A 16,526-nucleotide genomic window follows, 5' to 3' on the forward strand; every position below is an offset into this window, starting at 1 on the left:
CTCTCACAATAGACTGTCCAGGTGCTTTACAGCGCTCAGTGCATGAATAACTGAATTACAGGACCCAGCCAAGGGTAGAGTAGCACATATAGTATATACTGTATGTATCTAATAGTACATAACACACACACACACACACACACACACACACACACACACACACACACACACACACACACACACACACACACACACACACACACACACACACACACATGTTTAATGGCAGTGCAATGCTACTGTACATGTCAGCACATGTCTTTAGAAAATAGTGAATCAGGAGAGACAAATTACTGTAATTATTTATAATAAAACAAACACCATTCCAGTGAATCAAAGAGACCTTGTGCACGTTTTTCATTACAAATTTATTGCAAATATAGAAATAGATCTTTTGTACAGAAATCGCAAAGGGAAAACAATGTCAATATCAGCAACAAATAATTAAAGACAGAAAAAAAGCCTAGAGTTGTTCCCATCATCCAAACCTGTGTATTGTCTTTCCCTTTTGGTCTCTAAACAATAGTGTGTGTAGAGCTGAAACCAGAGGGGAGAGGCACATTAGATTTGAATAAAATATGACCATGGGTCTTTTGATTTAATACAGTGACGGCCTCTTGATTTTAAGATCAAAAGACCCCTGATACTGTCATCATTGCAAGAGTCCTGACACAAATGTTACATAAATGGTCAAATAGGAACAAAAATCATATGATATTGATGTGAGAATTATCTTTGGCCGTTGGCCTTAGGGATCACACAGATGATGGTTATACTTGAGCACTTCAGTTATTATATTAGCTGGTTGTGTTGTTTTTTTTTTAAGCGGCTATTTATACTATTTATACCTATTTTTAACTGAAATGACCTGTAAATCAGTGAAATGTCTCTACTCTTAGTCCCTTGTAAGTGCTTCTTGTTGAATTTTTTTAATGCTTTTTAGAGGGAAAAGAATATGTCACTAAAATGAATGTAAACTATGTCACTACAGAAAAATAAATGCAATGGTTCAAAGACTAAAACACATTGTATATTATTAATCTGCACTGTTACTTTTCTGTATTATGTTCTGAAGCTGTATTGCATGTCAGATTGTGCAGTGTGGGGTGAAGTTGTATCCCTTAAACTCAAAGGAATTAGAGCTCGGTAGAAGTCAAATCACTGATTACCGACCGAGCAGGTTGTGATAAACCTAATCCTGACTGAATAATAGTTTGATTCTGGCTCAGTGCTTTGCATCATGCCAATTTAATAACACACGTTTCTGCATCATGTGTACATAAACATTGAATACTTTTGTTGCTGCAAAGCATCAGTCCTCAATGAGTCAATGATGTCCCCTGCGGTCTTGACAGCCAATTTTGGAAGCCGCTGAGTTTTCGATCTCTGGCACTGACAAGGCCAATCATTCTGACTTTGGGAGTGCCACAACACTGGATTGTGTGCACGGAATAGCGATGGACGCCCTGCCTCTGCTATCTGTGAGTGCAGAAAACATTAACGTTTTTCAGAATGAACTGCATCGGCTCTCACTGCAATAGGACCTTTTAGCAAGTTTCACCACTCTGGATCTGGCGTTATGAGTTAAAGATTATCCTCCAGTACCATTAAAACTGCCTTCTCAGATTACAGTGCACATTTACAGAATAAACATGACTCTACAAACTGGTAAATAATGAAATATAGCAGTGCCATGTTGACAAACTGAGGAGAAGACTTAGCCCCGAGGCCTCTTTGGGTTTTGGCAAAGGCTCCGGCACAGAATAGGCTATACATCTCAGTTGGAGAGTTTCGTATTGTCTCCGCAGAATGTAAACATGGCTAGGATTTATGGCTTGGTGCTTTCGCACAGACCATGATGCAATAACTAATGTATCAACAGAGCTGCAGTAGGCGTTACCGACACATTATTGGATGGGTGCCAAATGATATGTACTCAAGACTCGGCCTCCTTTAAAGGCTCTACTCTGTCCAATGGAACCAATTACACTTTGTTTATTTCTCTCTGTGGTCATACTCATTCATTGATGTTTTTGAATGCTGGGGAATAAAAATGTTCATCTTTTGATTATATTCATGTTTATCAGGAATCCAGTTATAGACGTAGCATATACTTTTAGTTCAACAGCGGGTCGGCGTATTTATTATTTTTTAATCAAGTCGAGATACAGTCTTTTCAGTGCACACAAAACGCCATTCAGCAGAAGAGTGTATAATATAGTGTATAATAAAAATGATGAAAGACTGATTTACATCTGACTGGATGTTAGATGAATTAAATTAAATAGTTGGATAGAAAACCAGCAGGCTCTGAGAGCAGAGGATGGGGAATGAAGAATCACAGATTTAGCTAACAGCGTGTAGGCTGATGCTGACGGAGAAGCTGCTGATGCTGCATTGATTTGCCAGTGACTTGTAATTGATGGATTGGGATTAGGTTAATACCATTAAACAATCTGCAGTGTGTGTGTGCTTGCGTTACACACTCTTCTTTGAACATATATTGTCATATATTATTTCTTTAACCAGAAAAAAACTAAAGGAGACGGCTGAGTTTTGAGAAAATTCAACCACAAACTGTGACAGGGCCTCGCCTCTAGCCAAAGCAGATAGCTTTGCGTGTCTGCCATGGAGAATAATCTTTGTAATGGAGAAGAACAGAATGCAGTTTCTCATAACAGATGGATGTGAACACCCACCAGCCTCAGACATTTTTTACCCTTTCTTCGTACTGCACACGCCACCAGCCTGTGGCTCAAAGAGTAGTAATGGTAACTGCAGTGTCAGTATATAATACAATCACCCAAATGAAAACCAATAGGTAAGAATGTATATAGAAAATGTCACAGAGAATAAAAAACGGCTAAAACCTAAATGTTCAAATTAAAGGTACTTGACATTACTGTATTTCAGCCCCTACAGTTTTTGTTTTTCAATGTACGTCCACTCAACAATATATTTTTGTCTCTCAAAAAATACAGGGAATCATGCAAATATAACAACTTTTCTCTTATGTAGTATACTATGTTAAGCTTTCTCTGTTCATAAACCTTTATAACACATATCATTGCAAGTAATAAAGTTAATCCCTTGGTTCCGAATAACCAACCGCCCCACCCGCCAAAAAAACTCCTTAACAAAATAAACAAAGACAAACTGAAAAGAGAGAAACACACAGACATATCAAGAGATCAGGCTGAGTATAAAACATCCATAGAAGCATTTTCTTTTTTTTTATCTTTAACATTTTTTTCTTTTATCTAGTGTACAAAATTCACAGATATTTCACAGATTCTTTAAGTCTTTTGTCCGTCTTTGGAAACTAAACCTTGCAGAGTTAATGCATAAGTGTGAATAAACTTTTTTTGTGTGTGTGTAATAAGTGTTGAAAAACAGAGTCCATCCAGTGGCAAACCTTAGCCCAATTCGGCTTACATACAGGATTTTCAAATGCTCTTCTGCTCAGAAAACCTTTTATTTAGAATTATCAGACGTTTCTCAACCTTAAAAAAGCTAACAAAGAAATTCAATATGTGTCGCTGTGCGGGTTTTTTAATCATTGAATAGCTCACAGGTATTATTATTTTTAAAAAACACATCAGAGTTGATCAGTAGTCATTCTGATGAAGACTTTTAGTCGACAGTGAATGCTTTTTAATACAATATGAGGCTTTTAATTTTTACATTTAAGAAAAAATTATATTTTCGAGTGCTTGGCAGTTGAAAAGGAAGTGTTGGCAGTGCTCAGCCCGTCGGAGCTGCCTCATTAAAGACTGACCAAGAAATCAGTCACGCCAAGACATATTTCATTTGTCTCAACTGACTTCCTTTTTTTGTTCTTAATATAAATACAATTTCACATTAGAGCAACATTTAAAAAAATGTCATGCATTTATTTATTTATTTTATCACATTATGCCTCCTGTGGCTTTCATGAGGAGACAAACAGTATAGTTTGCCATTTATCAAATTATACACACGGACCCATCTCCCGCACAATATGCTAATGAATAGACTATTAGATAAAAAGTAATAAATAATATGATATTTAACCCACTGTCATTGTTAATACCTGACTGACATCTGCATTGAAATTAAGTGGAAATAAAGCTTCCGCCTTAAGGCTTTAAATGAAGGATGCTTTAAACTGTCAGAAACGCTGAAGTTTCTGAATGCTTCTGTGTGTGTGTGTGTGTGTGTGTGTGTGTGTGTGTGTGTGTGTGTGTATGTGTGTGTGTGTGTGTGTGTGTGTGTGTGTGTGTGTGTGTGTGCGTGTGTGTGTGTGTGTGTGTGTGTGTTATGGTTCATTTGCAGCAGCACACTGAATCATGCATGGTAAGTTTAGTGTAGCCTTGCTTTCAAATCTTTTATCCCAGATGTCTGCGTGCATTAAGCCAAAATCCCTCAGTTATCGCTTCTTTCTTTTTGAAGACCTTGCCCATTACCTGCCTTTCAGGAAAATAGTCATTTTGTGTTTAGTCAGACTGTGACTCACTCTGAGTCACTTTTTTATTTTTCATTTTTGCCGTCTATTCGTGTGTGTGTTGAGGAGGGAAGGTTATACAATCACTCTAATATGCCACATAATCAACAGCATGTAAAAAATAAATGTGTTATGCCTTCAACAATATTTAACTGTACAAATATCTCTTTCTGCATATATAATTCTCTTGTGGCCTCTTGCTGGGTCGTTGTCTACCAGTCCACTTTGATCTTAGTTACATACTAGGTTTATATAATATTTATGTCATTTGAAAATAAGAATAATATGCAGATGTGTGTAAATGTTTCTTCTTCGCTGTAAGAAGATGATCAAGTAAATGATCAAGCAAAAGAAAATATAGATCATTACACTGTTTTTTTATGTATTAATAATTAGTATTGCATCCTCAGATTATCCCCAAATGATAATGATCGCTCATAAAAGCAATGTTTCACTTTGACTGAGACTTCTTTAATGACGGATCACATGGGTAAAAAGTGCAGTGTGTAATGGGAGGACTGAAAACTTTTACTGTGGTGTTTCCTAATGGAAGCATTTAACTCTTTTAGTAATTCAGAAACCGATAAGATATAAGCCAACACCTCATTTTGGGCTCTGATTCATTATTTAAGAAACTAAAGTTTAGTTTAATTGGGCCAGACTTTAAATACAATAGGGCACCAAAGGATTAACATGTTAGAAAGCATCTGTGAATTTCTGGTGGTATAGACGGATAGGGGAAGCAACCCCAAGCCATCCTCCCACAAAAAGGATTAAACTTTAATAGCACATTAGATGGCTTTCTCACGTCTGGCTTTCCTGTGGCTCTGAGACAAACAACAAGGACTGTGGTACAAAAAGGACCATTGATCACTGAGTGAGCCACCCTCCAGGGGTTCAAAGAGGATATGAGCAGCATGAGAAGGAGGAGAAGAGTTTTTTTGTTTCATGCTGGCTTTGCGGGATAAAAAAAACAGGTAGACATGACTATTCTTTTAACATATAGTTATAGTCCTGTTTGAGATTTTGATTATTCAACTGGTAAATGTTTTGAGCTGTTTATAACCCGAGACTGCTGTACTATTATTCTGTAGAGTGATAATTGTAGATATAAACAAATTAGACTTTTGTGTGGTCCTAATTTCCTTTTTGCATGACTATCTTGTGGTTATTTTGGCCACAGGCTTTCAAATAATTAATAAGGTTGAGAAACACAATATCCCCTCCAACAATAGCTCTCATTTGAGCTATGGTGAAAACCCTTTTTATAATGAGCCTGTAATGCTGTATCATTCATTCAAGCAAATGGGTGAATGAAATTTAAGCAGAAGAGCACTTGCACATACATCTGTCCCACTAGAAATCCTTTCCTGAAAAACACATTGGTGTGTTAAATATGTTAATTAAAATAGAAAATGTATGAAATAAAAAAACATCAATGAAAGCAGTAATAACCAGGATTATCTATCACATTATATCTTGTCAGATAGATGAACTTAAATGGCAGCTGAAATGATGAGTAATCCTGATATTACTGAACATTTCTTAATTTTCGGTTACACTTATCCTCAGTGTCCATTTCTGTAAACGTGTTATGGCAGTTGAGGATCTGGTGAGTTAAACACATCACGTTTCTTCTGTGGGATAAAGTACTCTTAGAACGTACCAGCAAAGGAAATCCTTTCCTCTGATTTGTCTGAGTCAATCACAGTAAAACAAGTTCCTTTGGAAACTTTCGTATCTCAGGTAATCGGAGATCAGCGGGAGACATTTCCAAGACTGTATGTTCATCACATGGTGCTTTATCATATGAAAAGGCGGATGAGGTGGTGCATCCCAGACACGTGAACACTAAAAGGGGACAGTGAGGCTCTTGAATCCAATCAATTGTAAACACTCACATCAGAACACCGACTCCAACGGCAATGACCTCTGACCCTGACTGTTTACACACATCTTGATAAGACAAGGAGGAAGGAGACAGAGATAGCTGCATGAAAACGAAGAGGGAGGAAGAAAAACACAGATCAATATGGAGGTAACATTGCACACCACCCTCTCACTCCTGTTAAACCTGGATTTCTTCAGAAAATTCAGGCGCATGCTAAAGAAATCAACTGCTAAGAAGAAAAGCAATGTAGACATGTGTTGTGCCAACCGAAGTCCTACCTACAAGAAAAGCAATTTCTCCCTTTCCTCATTTGATAAAACACAACAGGACACGTTCATGTCTCACGACAAACCCATAAACCACTGGACCTGTGGGAGCAGGGAAGGTAGTGGGAGGTGGGTCATCATCCACAATTAAAATAGTGAGGGAGATAATATAACATAATGTTACTAATTAAACTTGTCTTCTTCTCAATTGAACATAGCCCTGAACAAAAAATGTGGAGCAAGGACCATTGATTCAGTTTTCACATTTTTAGGGTAGGGTCTCAGATTGTTGGCTGATGATGCAAAAATCCAAAGACTACACTACACTTTGGGTAAGCAGGATGCCTTTTGTCATAATGCCAGAAAATGACAATATCATTTAGGACAATCACAAGTAGATCACTTAATAGGAAAGGCCAGATAGATGGATAATACTATACAAGAATGGAGATTAGATTATGGCTGTGTTAGCGAGAGGCACTGCACTACTGTGGAATATCTGGTTGTGATATGTCTGGGACAATACAATGAACATTGTTGATATTTGTACATTTGTCCATGCCACTAATATTCTAGTATTGTTTAAACCAGCCAATGGGCAAGATATGACAACTATTAATTTAAGTCAATTTGGGAACATACAATATAATCTGACAAGGCATGCCAATACCCAATTACACTGACCACTGTGTACCACACACACACAATCATGAGGCGTAAAGTGCCAGTGAGCATGCCTGTCACAAGTTGGCTAATTAGGTTATCAATAGACAACAATAGCATTAATTTCCAGAACAGAACAGACATGTTGGCAGTAATTAGAAGTGTCCTTTCGCTCTGTGCCTCATTCTGTTTTAATGTTAGAGAAAGGATTTGGAATGTACTGAGGTGCTTACAGTGAATGGTGCAAATAGATTTCCCCATAAACTGCTTGTAATCTACTTACATTCACAGTGGCTGCAGAAAAACATATTCATATCCTTGTTTTTCTTCCCTTTTTTATTTTACCCCCTCTCTTTCAACTTCTATTGGTCTCTTTTCACATATGGATTACATCTCTCATGGCGTTTGTAAGGGGATTGTGAGAGATCATCTGTCACGTAGTTAAATGTCTTTATTGTACATGTAAGTAGCATCTAATAACCTTCATAAAGGGAACATGATTTTGCCCTTTGTAGTTCTTCAAATCACGCTCACAGTTTTGATCATTACATGGGCAAATGTTATTTACGAAAGTCTTTACATCACTCAGTGAACCATGCAAGTGTGTTAGTTGGGAAGATGTGTTGAACACTTTAGGGTGCAATCATAGTACTATTGTAGGCAAAGGTTCCACTTTAATCACTCTCTTTCTCTCTTTCAAGCCCTCTTGACTGTTTTCATTGTTCTTTTGTATATTTATTTCCCATTTCTCCATTCTTTCTGTGTGACAGATGCTATTGACATGCAAATACCTCAGCTGCATGAAGGATCTTTGGGAAGAGACATAGGGTCTGCATTTGACAACTCTGTTTACTAAACGGCATGCTGTCACTTGACAACAGAGCACAGATCCCACCTGTCATAGTCTCCCTTCACTTAGAAGTCTAAACATATCCAAGTTCAAATTGACACAGCACCCAATACCAAATAGGAAACAACACCCTGGATCACACAAGCTTAAAATGAAGGATATCAGCATTTACCTTCTGTGATTATCCATAGATGGGAAGATGGCACTGATAAAGACGGTCTATATGATCACAAAACATGATCACTCAAAGAGTACTAAATTACACAGTTGGCATTTGCTCCCTGTGCTATAAATTAAACCCACAAATATTAAATGAGAATGATCCAGAAATGGTGCTACAACGAAGTATAAAATAAAACACCATAATGACTCTCATATCCCAGGCACAGTTTCACAGTCCTTGCTTTAGCACAATATTCTATACACCTAGCATGCCAAAAAAAACAAAGGCAAGTTTTGTCCTACATTTTAGTCCCCATGATCTTCAAATCGTTTCTCTGGCCCACAGGCCAAACAAGAAAGTATCCAAAACCTTTTTCCAAAAATGCCTATTTCTGTTCCCCCAGTCACAGCTTCTGTTGTGCTGACACCCCTTTCCAGTAATCAAGGATGTCATGCAGGTCCTCGCCTTTAGCGAACTGCACCTTTTTTCTAAGGGCATTTCCGGCCGTCACATAACAGGCCTCATCACGTTGGCCTTTCCGGTAGGGACGAAAACGCTCCCAAATCCGGAGTGAGCTCTCTGAAGAGTACTCTGGGCTGGAGGAGTAGCCAGAGTAACTGGAATGGTGGCGAGCAGGCGAAAGCTGGGAGTAAGATGCTGCATCCCTGCGGGAGCGTGTCAGGGGCTTTAGGAAGGAAACCTTCTGGGCTGGGGAGCCTTGGTGGGAGCCTTCATAATATAGAGCTGGGACGGAGTGGCGGTGCTCCGAGCAGTGGTAGTCCTGTTGCACCTCTAGCTGCTGCTGCTGCTGCTGCTGCTGCTGCTGCTGCTGCTGCTGCTGCTGCTGCTGCTGCTGCTGCTGCTGTTGCTGCTGCTGATGTTTCTGCTGCTGCTGCTGCTGCTTCTGCTGCTGCTGCTGTTGTTGTATTTGTTGCTGTTGATGGTAATGGTGTGGCTTCTGGTTGTCCTGATGTTGGGCACCAACACCACCACTGTCGCAACCACCACCACCCCCTCCACTACAGCTCCCACTCCCCACTAAAGGCAGTCTCTCAAGGGGCTCCCCACAACCCACGGGACTGGCCCGGTCTTGGTACTGCTGCTGTTGTTGATTGCAGGCATCTGGGCTCCGTGGCTCAGAAACATCCAGGCTGTACACTCTAGCTCCTCCACGTTCCCTGTCCCGACCCATGGAGCCACAAGAGGTGGTGCTGCACTGTTTCTTGACAGAATTTGCCATAATCACAGCTGTATCTGCACTCAGTTGTCGTTGAATAGGCCGTACAGCAGTGGCTGGTGGAGGAGGCCTATAGGGGGGAGTGACGACAAAGCCACCACCGCTGATCCCTGGGCGCTCAGAGAGAGGGGCATTCAAGGCAGGGAGTGGAGGTGGAGGGGGTATTTTGTTGGGAGCAATGACTTGGCACGTCTCTGTCAGCCCTTGAGAAAGTGGGATTAGGCCACGAGTAAGGGAGGACGTGCTGGTGGGGGGAGGGGAGGTGGGATTGGAGCATGCTGTAGGATTATTAGAGGCCCCTGAAGCAGCAACCGCTGCTGCATCCAGCTTCAGTGCATCAATGCAGTTGTTAATGATCTGGTTAACCTTGTCCACCTCCATCGCAATGGTGGAAATCTCTGATGCGGAGCCATGTCCGTCATCATCTGAGTCATCCCCAACATCAGTTCCATCATCGTCCCTCAAGTCCATCCCTCCATGACCACCATCTCCCACCCTCTCCATCCCTGCCCCTCCAGTTCTGACATCCATATAGTTTCCTTTACTTGTAGCCATGGCCTCTGAAAAGGCAGTGGCCATCTTTTCCACTTGTGGGATAGAGGAAAGTCTGGAGGAACTGGTGTTGGCTGAGTGGAGCATTCCTGAGCTAGAGGATGCGGACATGGGAAGTTTGCCTCCATGGTGGTGCTGATACTGGTGATGTTCTCTGGACTGCTCCTGAAGTTTGTGGACTGCCAATGGATCATTCGCCACTGCTGCTGCCACCTCTGGTCCATAGCGCATTTCTAATATAGTTTTCTTGACACAGATGGACTTCCTCTTGTCATCATGCATCCGTTTTTTACGAAGACAATAGTAGACAAAGCCTAAAATAATAAGCATGCCAAAAAGGCAGCCCACAATGGTCATTATGTAGTGAGTAGTGGTGGAAGGTGTGGCGATCAGGTCATCTTGATTTTGAGCGCGAGTGGCAAACTGTAGGCAGGTGTGATTATAACGCTGAGAGTTCCGGATGGATGCAACACAGAAGGTGTAATTGGTGTGCGGCTTGAGCTTGTTGAGGGTGATCATCTCTTTCTTTTTCTTCAAATTCATGACGTCAGACACGTATGTGTGGTTGTATTGTGTTAGAATATACATTTTGCTGTAGGGCCTCGGAATTTGCACAAGGATTGAGGCTGATGACAAAGAGATATGATGGAGCTTGATGCTGGGAATGAAGCTGTGTTCAGTGGATGAAGAAGAGGTGGTTGGCTGATTGTATGGCCCCGCACCACCAAACATCTCTGGTCCCATCCCAGAAGGACCATCCAGATCTGGTGGGAGAGAGGTCATTCCTGGAATCATCACTCCATCTCGGCAGTGATGGTACAAAATGTTTTTGGCATTCCGACCAGCATGGCCAGCAGCGATAAGTAAGGGGTAGCCAAACATCTCCCGGGGCGTCTCACACTGGAGGCGGTCATAAGTGTGTGTTACATTGTTGAAGGACTCCAACCAGGTTAGGAAGCTGTACAGATCACAGCCGCAATGGAATGGATTTGCTGCCAGTTCGCACACCATCAGCCGACTGAGAACTGTGAATGTAGATGGGTCAATGCGTCCAAGTTTGTTCGATGACAGGTCAATGCTGCTGAGGCTGGGGCACTCCCAGAATGCATTGCTGGCAATAACTTCAATGAGGTTGTGCTGGAGAAAGAGGCATTGCATGCGTCCGAGCCCTCTCATCATACCCTCAGTTAAGTTTGTCATCTTGTTGTAGCCTAGCTGAAGAACCTACAAAAAACAAAAAAAGTAGCAATTGGGTATTTCTTTTTTCTTTTTACATTGTGGGACCAGTCATAATTTGAACACATAATGCAATTTTAATTAAATTTAATTAGTGAGATTAGGTCATGCTGCAGCAATTTCTAGAACAGTTCAGGAGGTAAAGCAACACAAGTGGTCCTAAAATATTTGTTGAACCTTTTATTAAAACATGCCATTGCTTAATTGTGCACATATCCACTATTTCTATGCAAAATATAATTAGAACAGATTGTCCTCTCATTCTTTATACTGTGGTTTAGACAATATGGTAACCTTTTGTTTAGTGGATTGTGTCACTGTTTTACTTGTCCAGTGGTTGTCCAAGTTGTTGAGCAAAATATTATCATACCCAAGACAGGTTCTATACTTTAAGGTTAACTGGGAGACTGGGAGGACAAATGAGCACTTGAGTACACTCACCCCCATGTTTGAGTTGTTAGTGATATTATGCCTGCAACTGAGCTTACTGATGAACATTTTATTAACATTACTCATCATACTATTTAATTAATCACGGCCTCATTCTAATGCTTGTTTCATGCATCCTGCAAAATAATCACTACAGTGTCACACTCTCAATTTCAAAATTTAAACAGAAAAACTTCCCTGAAATGTAGTTCAATGACATGTTTAGGAAATAGGCATCTAATTTCTGGAAGTACCTTTTCACAATAAATCGAAATCTGTCGCCAATTGAAAGTCCTAATCTTAAACTAAGGTCACTTTCATTGTGAACTATATTCTTGTTAATATCAAAGCTTTTATCATCCATTCCCCTTCACCTGTAGGTTGGCTTGTCCTGCAAAGGCTCCATCCTCAATATAGCTGATTTCATTCTTGGTGAGGTTGAGGTCAGTCAGGTTGGTGAAGCGATACATGGAGCTGAATAGCACAGCTTTCAGTTTGTTCTCATTCAACCTCAAGTCATGGACAGTGTTGTTGATGTGCTGGGGGATAGTCTCGTACGGTGGCTGGTTCTGACTGCAGATAGCCAGCCACACATAGCCTTTGTCCCCCTCAATGAGCCAGCAGTCCCCATTGACCATGTAGGGAAAGTGGGAGAAGAATACGAGGCAGGGGAGAACAAGAAACAGGAGAGTGGAGGTGGTAGAAGCACCCTGCATGATGCCGATAAAAAAATTATTTAAAAGGGGAAGCTATAATTATTGAGGAGAAAAAGGTGGAGGCAGGCAGGAAATGAGGTTGTGTTTGCAGGAGAAAGGGAAGTGACAATAGTTCCTCTGAAGGATTTCCAAAGAGGAGAAAGGTCTGGGTTGGGAGCTGAAAAAGGGGTGAAGGCTTCACAATGCCAGTCACAGCTTTATGGTCATCATGGTGATTAGCAAGGGATCCATGTTATGTCATATCTTGTTGGACTGCAATGCGGGGTGACAAAACTTGTCTTCATAGTCTCTCCTTGGGCTTCAGCTGTGACTCACTCAGATGGATGGATCCTTAGAGGAATCTGAAGAACAGAAAGAAAAAGAATCCTATATCAATATCGTTTGATGTAGCAAAGACACATTTGTATTACTTCCTTTTTAAATTATTTGTATTGCAGTGTTATATGTTATTGCCTGTACTTTGCCTCTATTGCCTGCACTTTTTGCACAAATGTGCTGAAGAATGAATAAATAAACAACATTGAATCATGAATATTAATGAATGCTAAATGAATTCAGACCAAATTTCTTTAACATTTCCTTGTCTCAGATTGATTCTCTCTTTCTGCAGGCATCCCAAAATCAATCTCAGTTTTCCTTGGGGCTTGTTCCGCAATTTTTGTCTTCAGCTGGTGTTCTTTCTCATGCTGCATTGCCCCAACAGCTCCCCTTTTAGCCTTCTGTATCTGCACTTAGTCATCCCCGCCTTTGTCCCCCACCTCGTAAGGCTATGAGGTCATCAAGCTTTGGCCGATACCTACATGCACACACCTGCCAATCCTGCTCAGTCCTCAGGGGATGATATCTTTTTTTAAACACAAAGGGCAGCATTAATCACCCAAATGCTGACAACACATTGTCTCCACAGACATTCCTTGTTATGACACTATCCTGCCAAAACCTAAGCTTTCTATCCCATCTGCATGTCATCTGAATAGCAGTCAAGCGGTTACATAAGGAGAGGATTAGCTGCCTGTTGCATCATGACAGACATTGTCCTCTTGCCGGCTCAGCAGCCGGGGAAAACCTACTTACAATTAAATACACATTACACAAACATGCACACCAAAATGCACACATAGTCTCAGACACACATGTGCATGTGTAGAGGTACACACTCAAACACATGCATGTTTTCATTTAAGAGTATGCATGTATGCCCAGGGGCACGTGTACGGACATTCAAGTCAAAGATATCAGGATGGATTCTGAACACACTGATGCTATGCTGTCTATGATATTACACAATTTGTCTATCTACGTTTAGTCTTTCATCCCGCACCTCTGTTTTACAGTCTCTTGATTTCATCATTCCATGAAACCAACAAAGCAAACCTCTCTCTCGTTCTGTGAGGAACAGGCCACATTTCTTCCTCGTGCTCCAAATTCAGACTGAGATTTGAACTCATTGCAGTCTATTCCGGTGAACGCTCCCTGGAGGCACCAGCAGCGAATCAGGTCCATCCTCTTTTTTTAATCTACCTATTACTGAAAATTGTAATACCTAAAGCATGTGGGAAATGGCACAATATCATGTAGATCTCATGAACCTAGGCACCTGCTAGGTTACCTGTCTCCTCTTATTAACAGACACAGAGTAAAAGAGATACAGCGCATATGTTTGACAGATTGATATAACAGATGGAAACAAAGCTGCATCAAAATGCGGTTAATCTAGTCACAAGTAGAGGGCTAGAAAACAGGTGTGAATACACCATCAAATCTCTACGGATGCATTAAGTTCCGATCACTCAAAACACCCTCAACAGTGATCTATTTGATTTGATTTGAACACACTTTTGTCCTTGACTGGGCTAAAAGGACCACTTAGTCTCGTTTGTGGTAAGCCCGAGCACAACAAGTATTCCAATAATGGTTGTTTTTTCTTGGCGAAACAATTGGGTATCAAATAGTTAGGTCTATTTTTTGGCTGTTACAGGTATTTGTGGTAAAGATAGCATTTGCCTAAACATCACAAAAAAAGAAAAAGATTTCAGTTGGGACTGCATTGTTTTGAAATCTTTGCCCCAACACCTGCACATACTATCTGCACACATTGTATTCCAACTACACTACTCGTCTCTACACAGCCCATGCATGTTTTGGTACACTCCCTTGCAATGGATTGCCTCGCTCTTGCTTTGCTGTCTGAAGCTTATCCCCTCGACATGAGGCGTGATCTCATTTGGTGCTCCACATAGTGAAACCCAGAGGGTTAACATGAGGGAGGCAGGAAGCACAGTCGGCCTGTGTGTGTGTGTGTGTGTGTGTGTGTGTGTGTGTGTGTGTGTGTGTGTGTGTGTGTGTGTGTGTGTGAGTGAGTGAGTGAGTGAGTGTGTGTGTGTGTGTGTGTGTGTGTGTGTGTGTGTGTGTGTGTGTGTGTGTGTGTGTGAGTGAGTGAGTGAGTGAGTGTGTGTGTGTGTGTGTGTGTGTGTGTGTGTGTGTTTGGGGATATGATTATATAATTAGGAATATGGGACATGCAGAACACCTGTCTCAAAGGGAAAGAACATGACTCATAACACCGCTACATTTGTAACAATGGAAATGTAGGACGGATCAAACTTTTTTCTTCACTGCTTCTGTGCGTTAGCTTCCATTAAATTAAATTAAACATATTTGTCTTATTGTGTCCATGCAAGTTCATAATTTGATAATTGAATTCAATATGAATGTAATCAAATTGTTCTTGTGTTCATTTTTTAAATATATATTTATGTATAAAACATTTTATCTGCATTTTTTTGATATGCCATGATGATACGCTCCAGTATCCACATTATACAGTTTATATTATTAATGGCTATAATGTTTCACCTTCACTTGTGGAGCAAATACAGCCATCCAATCTGAGTAGGTCACTGCAGCAGAAATGAAGAAAAGTAACAAGTGAACAGGTGGTACAAGCTGCAGGTGTCTGAATGTCCTACTTCAGGCTTTTTTTCAGAAATACATCTGAAAAATCCTCCTTTTTCACAAACCTCATCTTGTATTTTCATTACTGCCACACACCACAAATAGGATACAACTGGAGTTACTAATTAGTGATACAACTGGAGTTCATTAAAAATGTAACATTTTTCATTGGCACACTGCAACCACTGACTGTAAGTAGGTCTGTAAGCTAGCAGTCCCGGACCATGCAAATTCAAGTGATGTCATCATTACAATGTGTCTGTACACATCATTTGTAGAGTAAAAAGTGAGTAAGTATGTGATGGTCTATACGAATTCATTCTGCTGAGTGTATCACATATAGTGAAAGTGCAGAGACTGACAATTTCACCGTGTGTTTTCCCAACTCCTCGTTAGAAAGACTGCACTTTAGCCTAAAACAATATCAAAGCCAGAACTCAGTGATTGTTATACATACAGTAGATTTAGCATATTCTAACAAGAGCAGTTTTCTTCCTTCTTTGAAACAAAGTTTTTGAAGCAAAGCACATTGTGAAAGACGAGATTTTTGACTGTGTAAATTCACATACACACACACACACACACACACACACACACACACACACACACACACACACACAGACACACACACACACACACACACAGACACACACACACACACATACACACCCACACACACACACACACACACACACACCCACACACACACACACACACACACCACACACACACACACACACACACACACTCACACACACACACACACACACACACACACACACACACACACACACACACGCACACACACACACACACTTCATCAGCAGACACTCATGCAAAACAGAATCTGGGTTACTCAAAGTACATGCTCGTATTGATCCTCACTGTTGCCATGGAAACACACTTATGATTGACAGTGGAAATTTAGCCCAATGCTAATAGAATAGGATGTTGTTGGCATTCACATCCGATCAGCGTGTCTCTTACGCTTCATTAGCCACAATGATGAAACCCTAAATTCTAATAGCATCCAATGAACATTGAGTGTGACTGGTGATGGAATTGGAGAGGATCCATATCATTTC

The 16,526-nt window shown here is 40.7% G+C and overlaps 1 protein-coding gene across 2 annotated transcripts in view; it reads right to left on the reverse strand.

The window, feature by feature from the left end:
- Positions 1 to 349: 349 nt before the first annotated feature.
- elfn2b (extracellular leucine-rich repeat and fibronectin type III domain containing 2b) overlaps positions 350 to 16,526 on the reverse strand; it is a 64,214-nt gene continuing 48,037 nt past the window's right edge. For both annotated transcript variants that reach the window (XM_029437848.1, XM_029437849.1), the window contains exons 3-4: positions 12,145 to 12,827; positions 350 to 11,329 (exon numbers count right to left, since the gene is read on the reverse strand). In XM_029437848.1, coding sequence (XP_029293708.1) covers positions 8,720 to 11,329; positions 12,145 to 12,486 — 2,952 coding nt within the window. In that variant the 5' untranslated portion in view covers positions 12,487 to 12,827 and the 3' untranslated portion in view covers positions 350 to 8,719. The remainder of the gene's footprint in view (positions 11,330 to 12,144; positions 12,828 to 16,526) is intronic.

This window comes from Cottoperca gobio, chromosome 8, assembly GCF_900634415.1.
Source record: "Cottoperca gobio chromosome 8, fCotGob3.1, whole genome shotgun sequence".
NCBI lineage: Eukaryota > Metazoa > Chordata > Actinopteri > Perciformes > Bovichtidae > Cottoperca > Cottoperca gobio.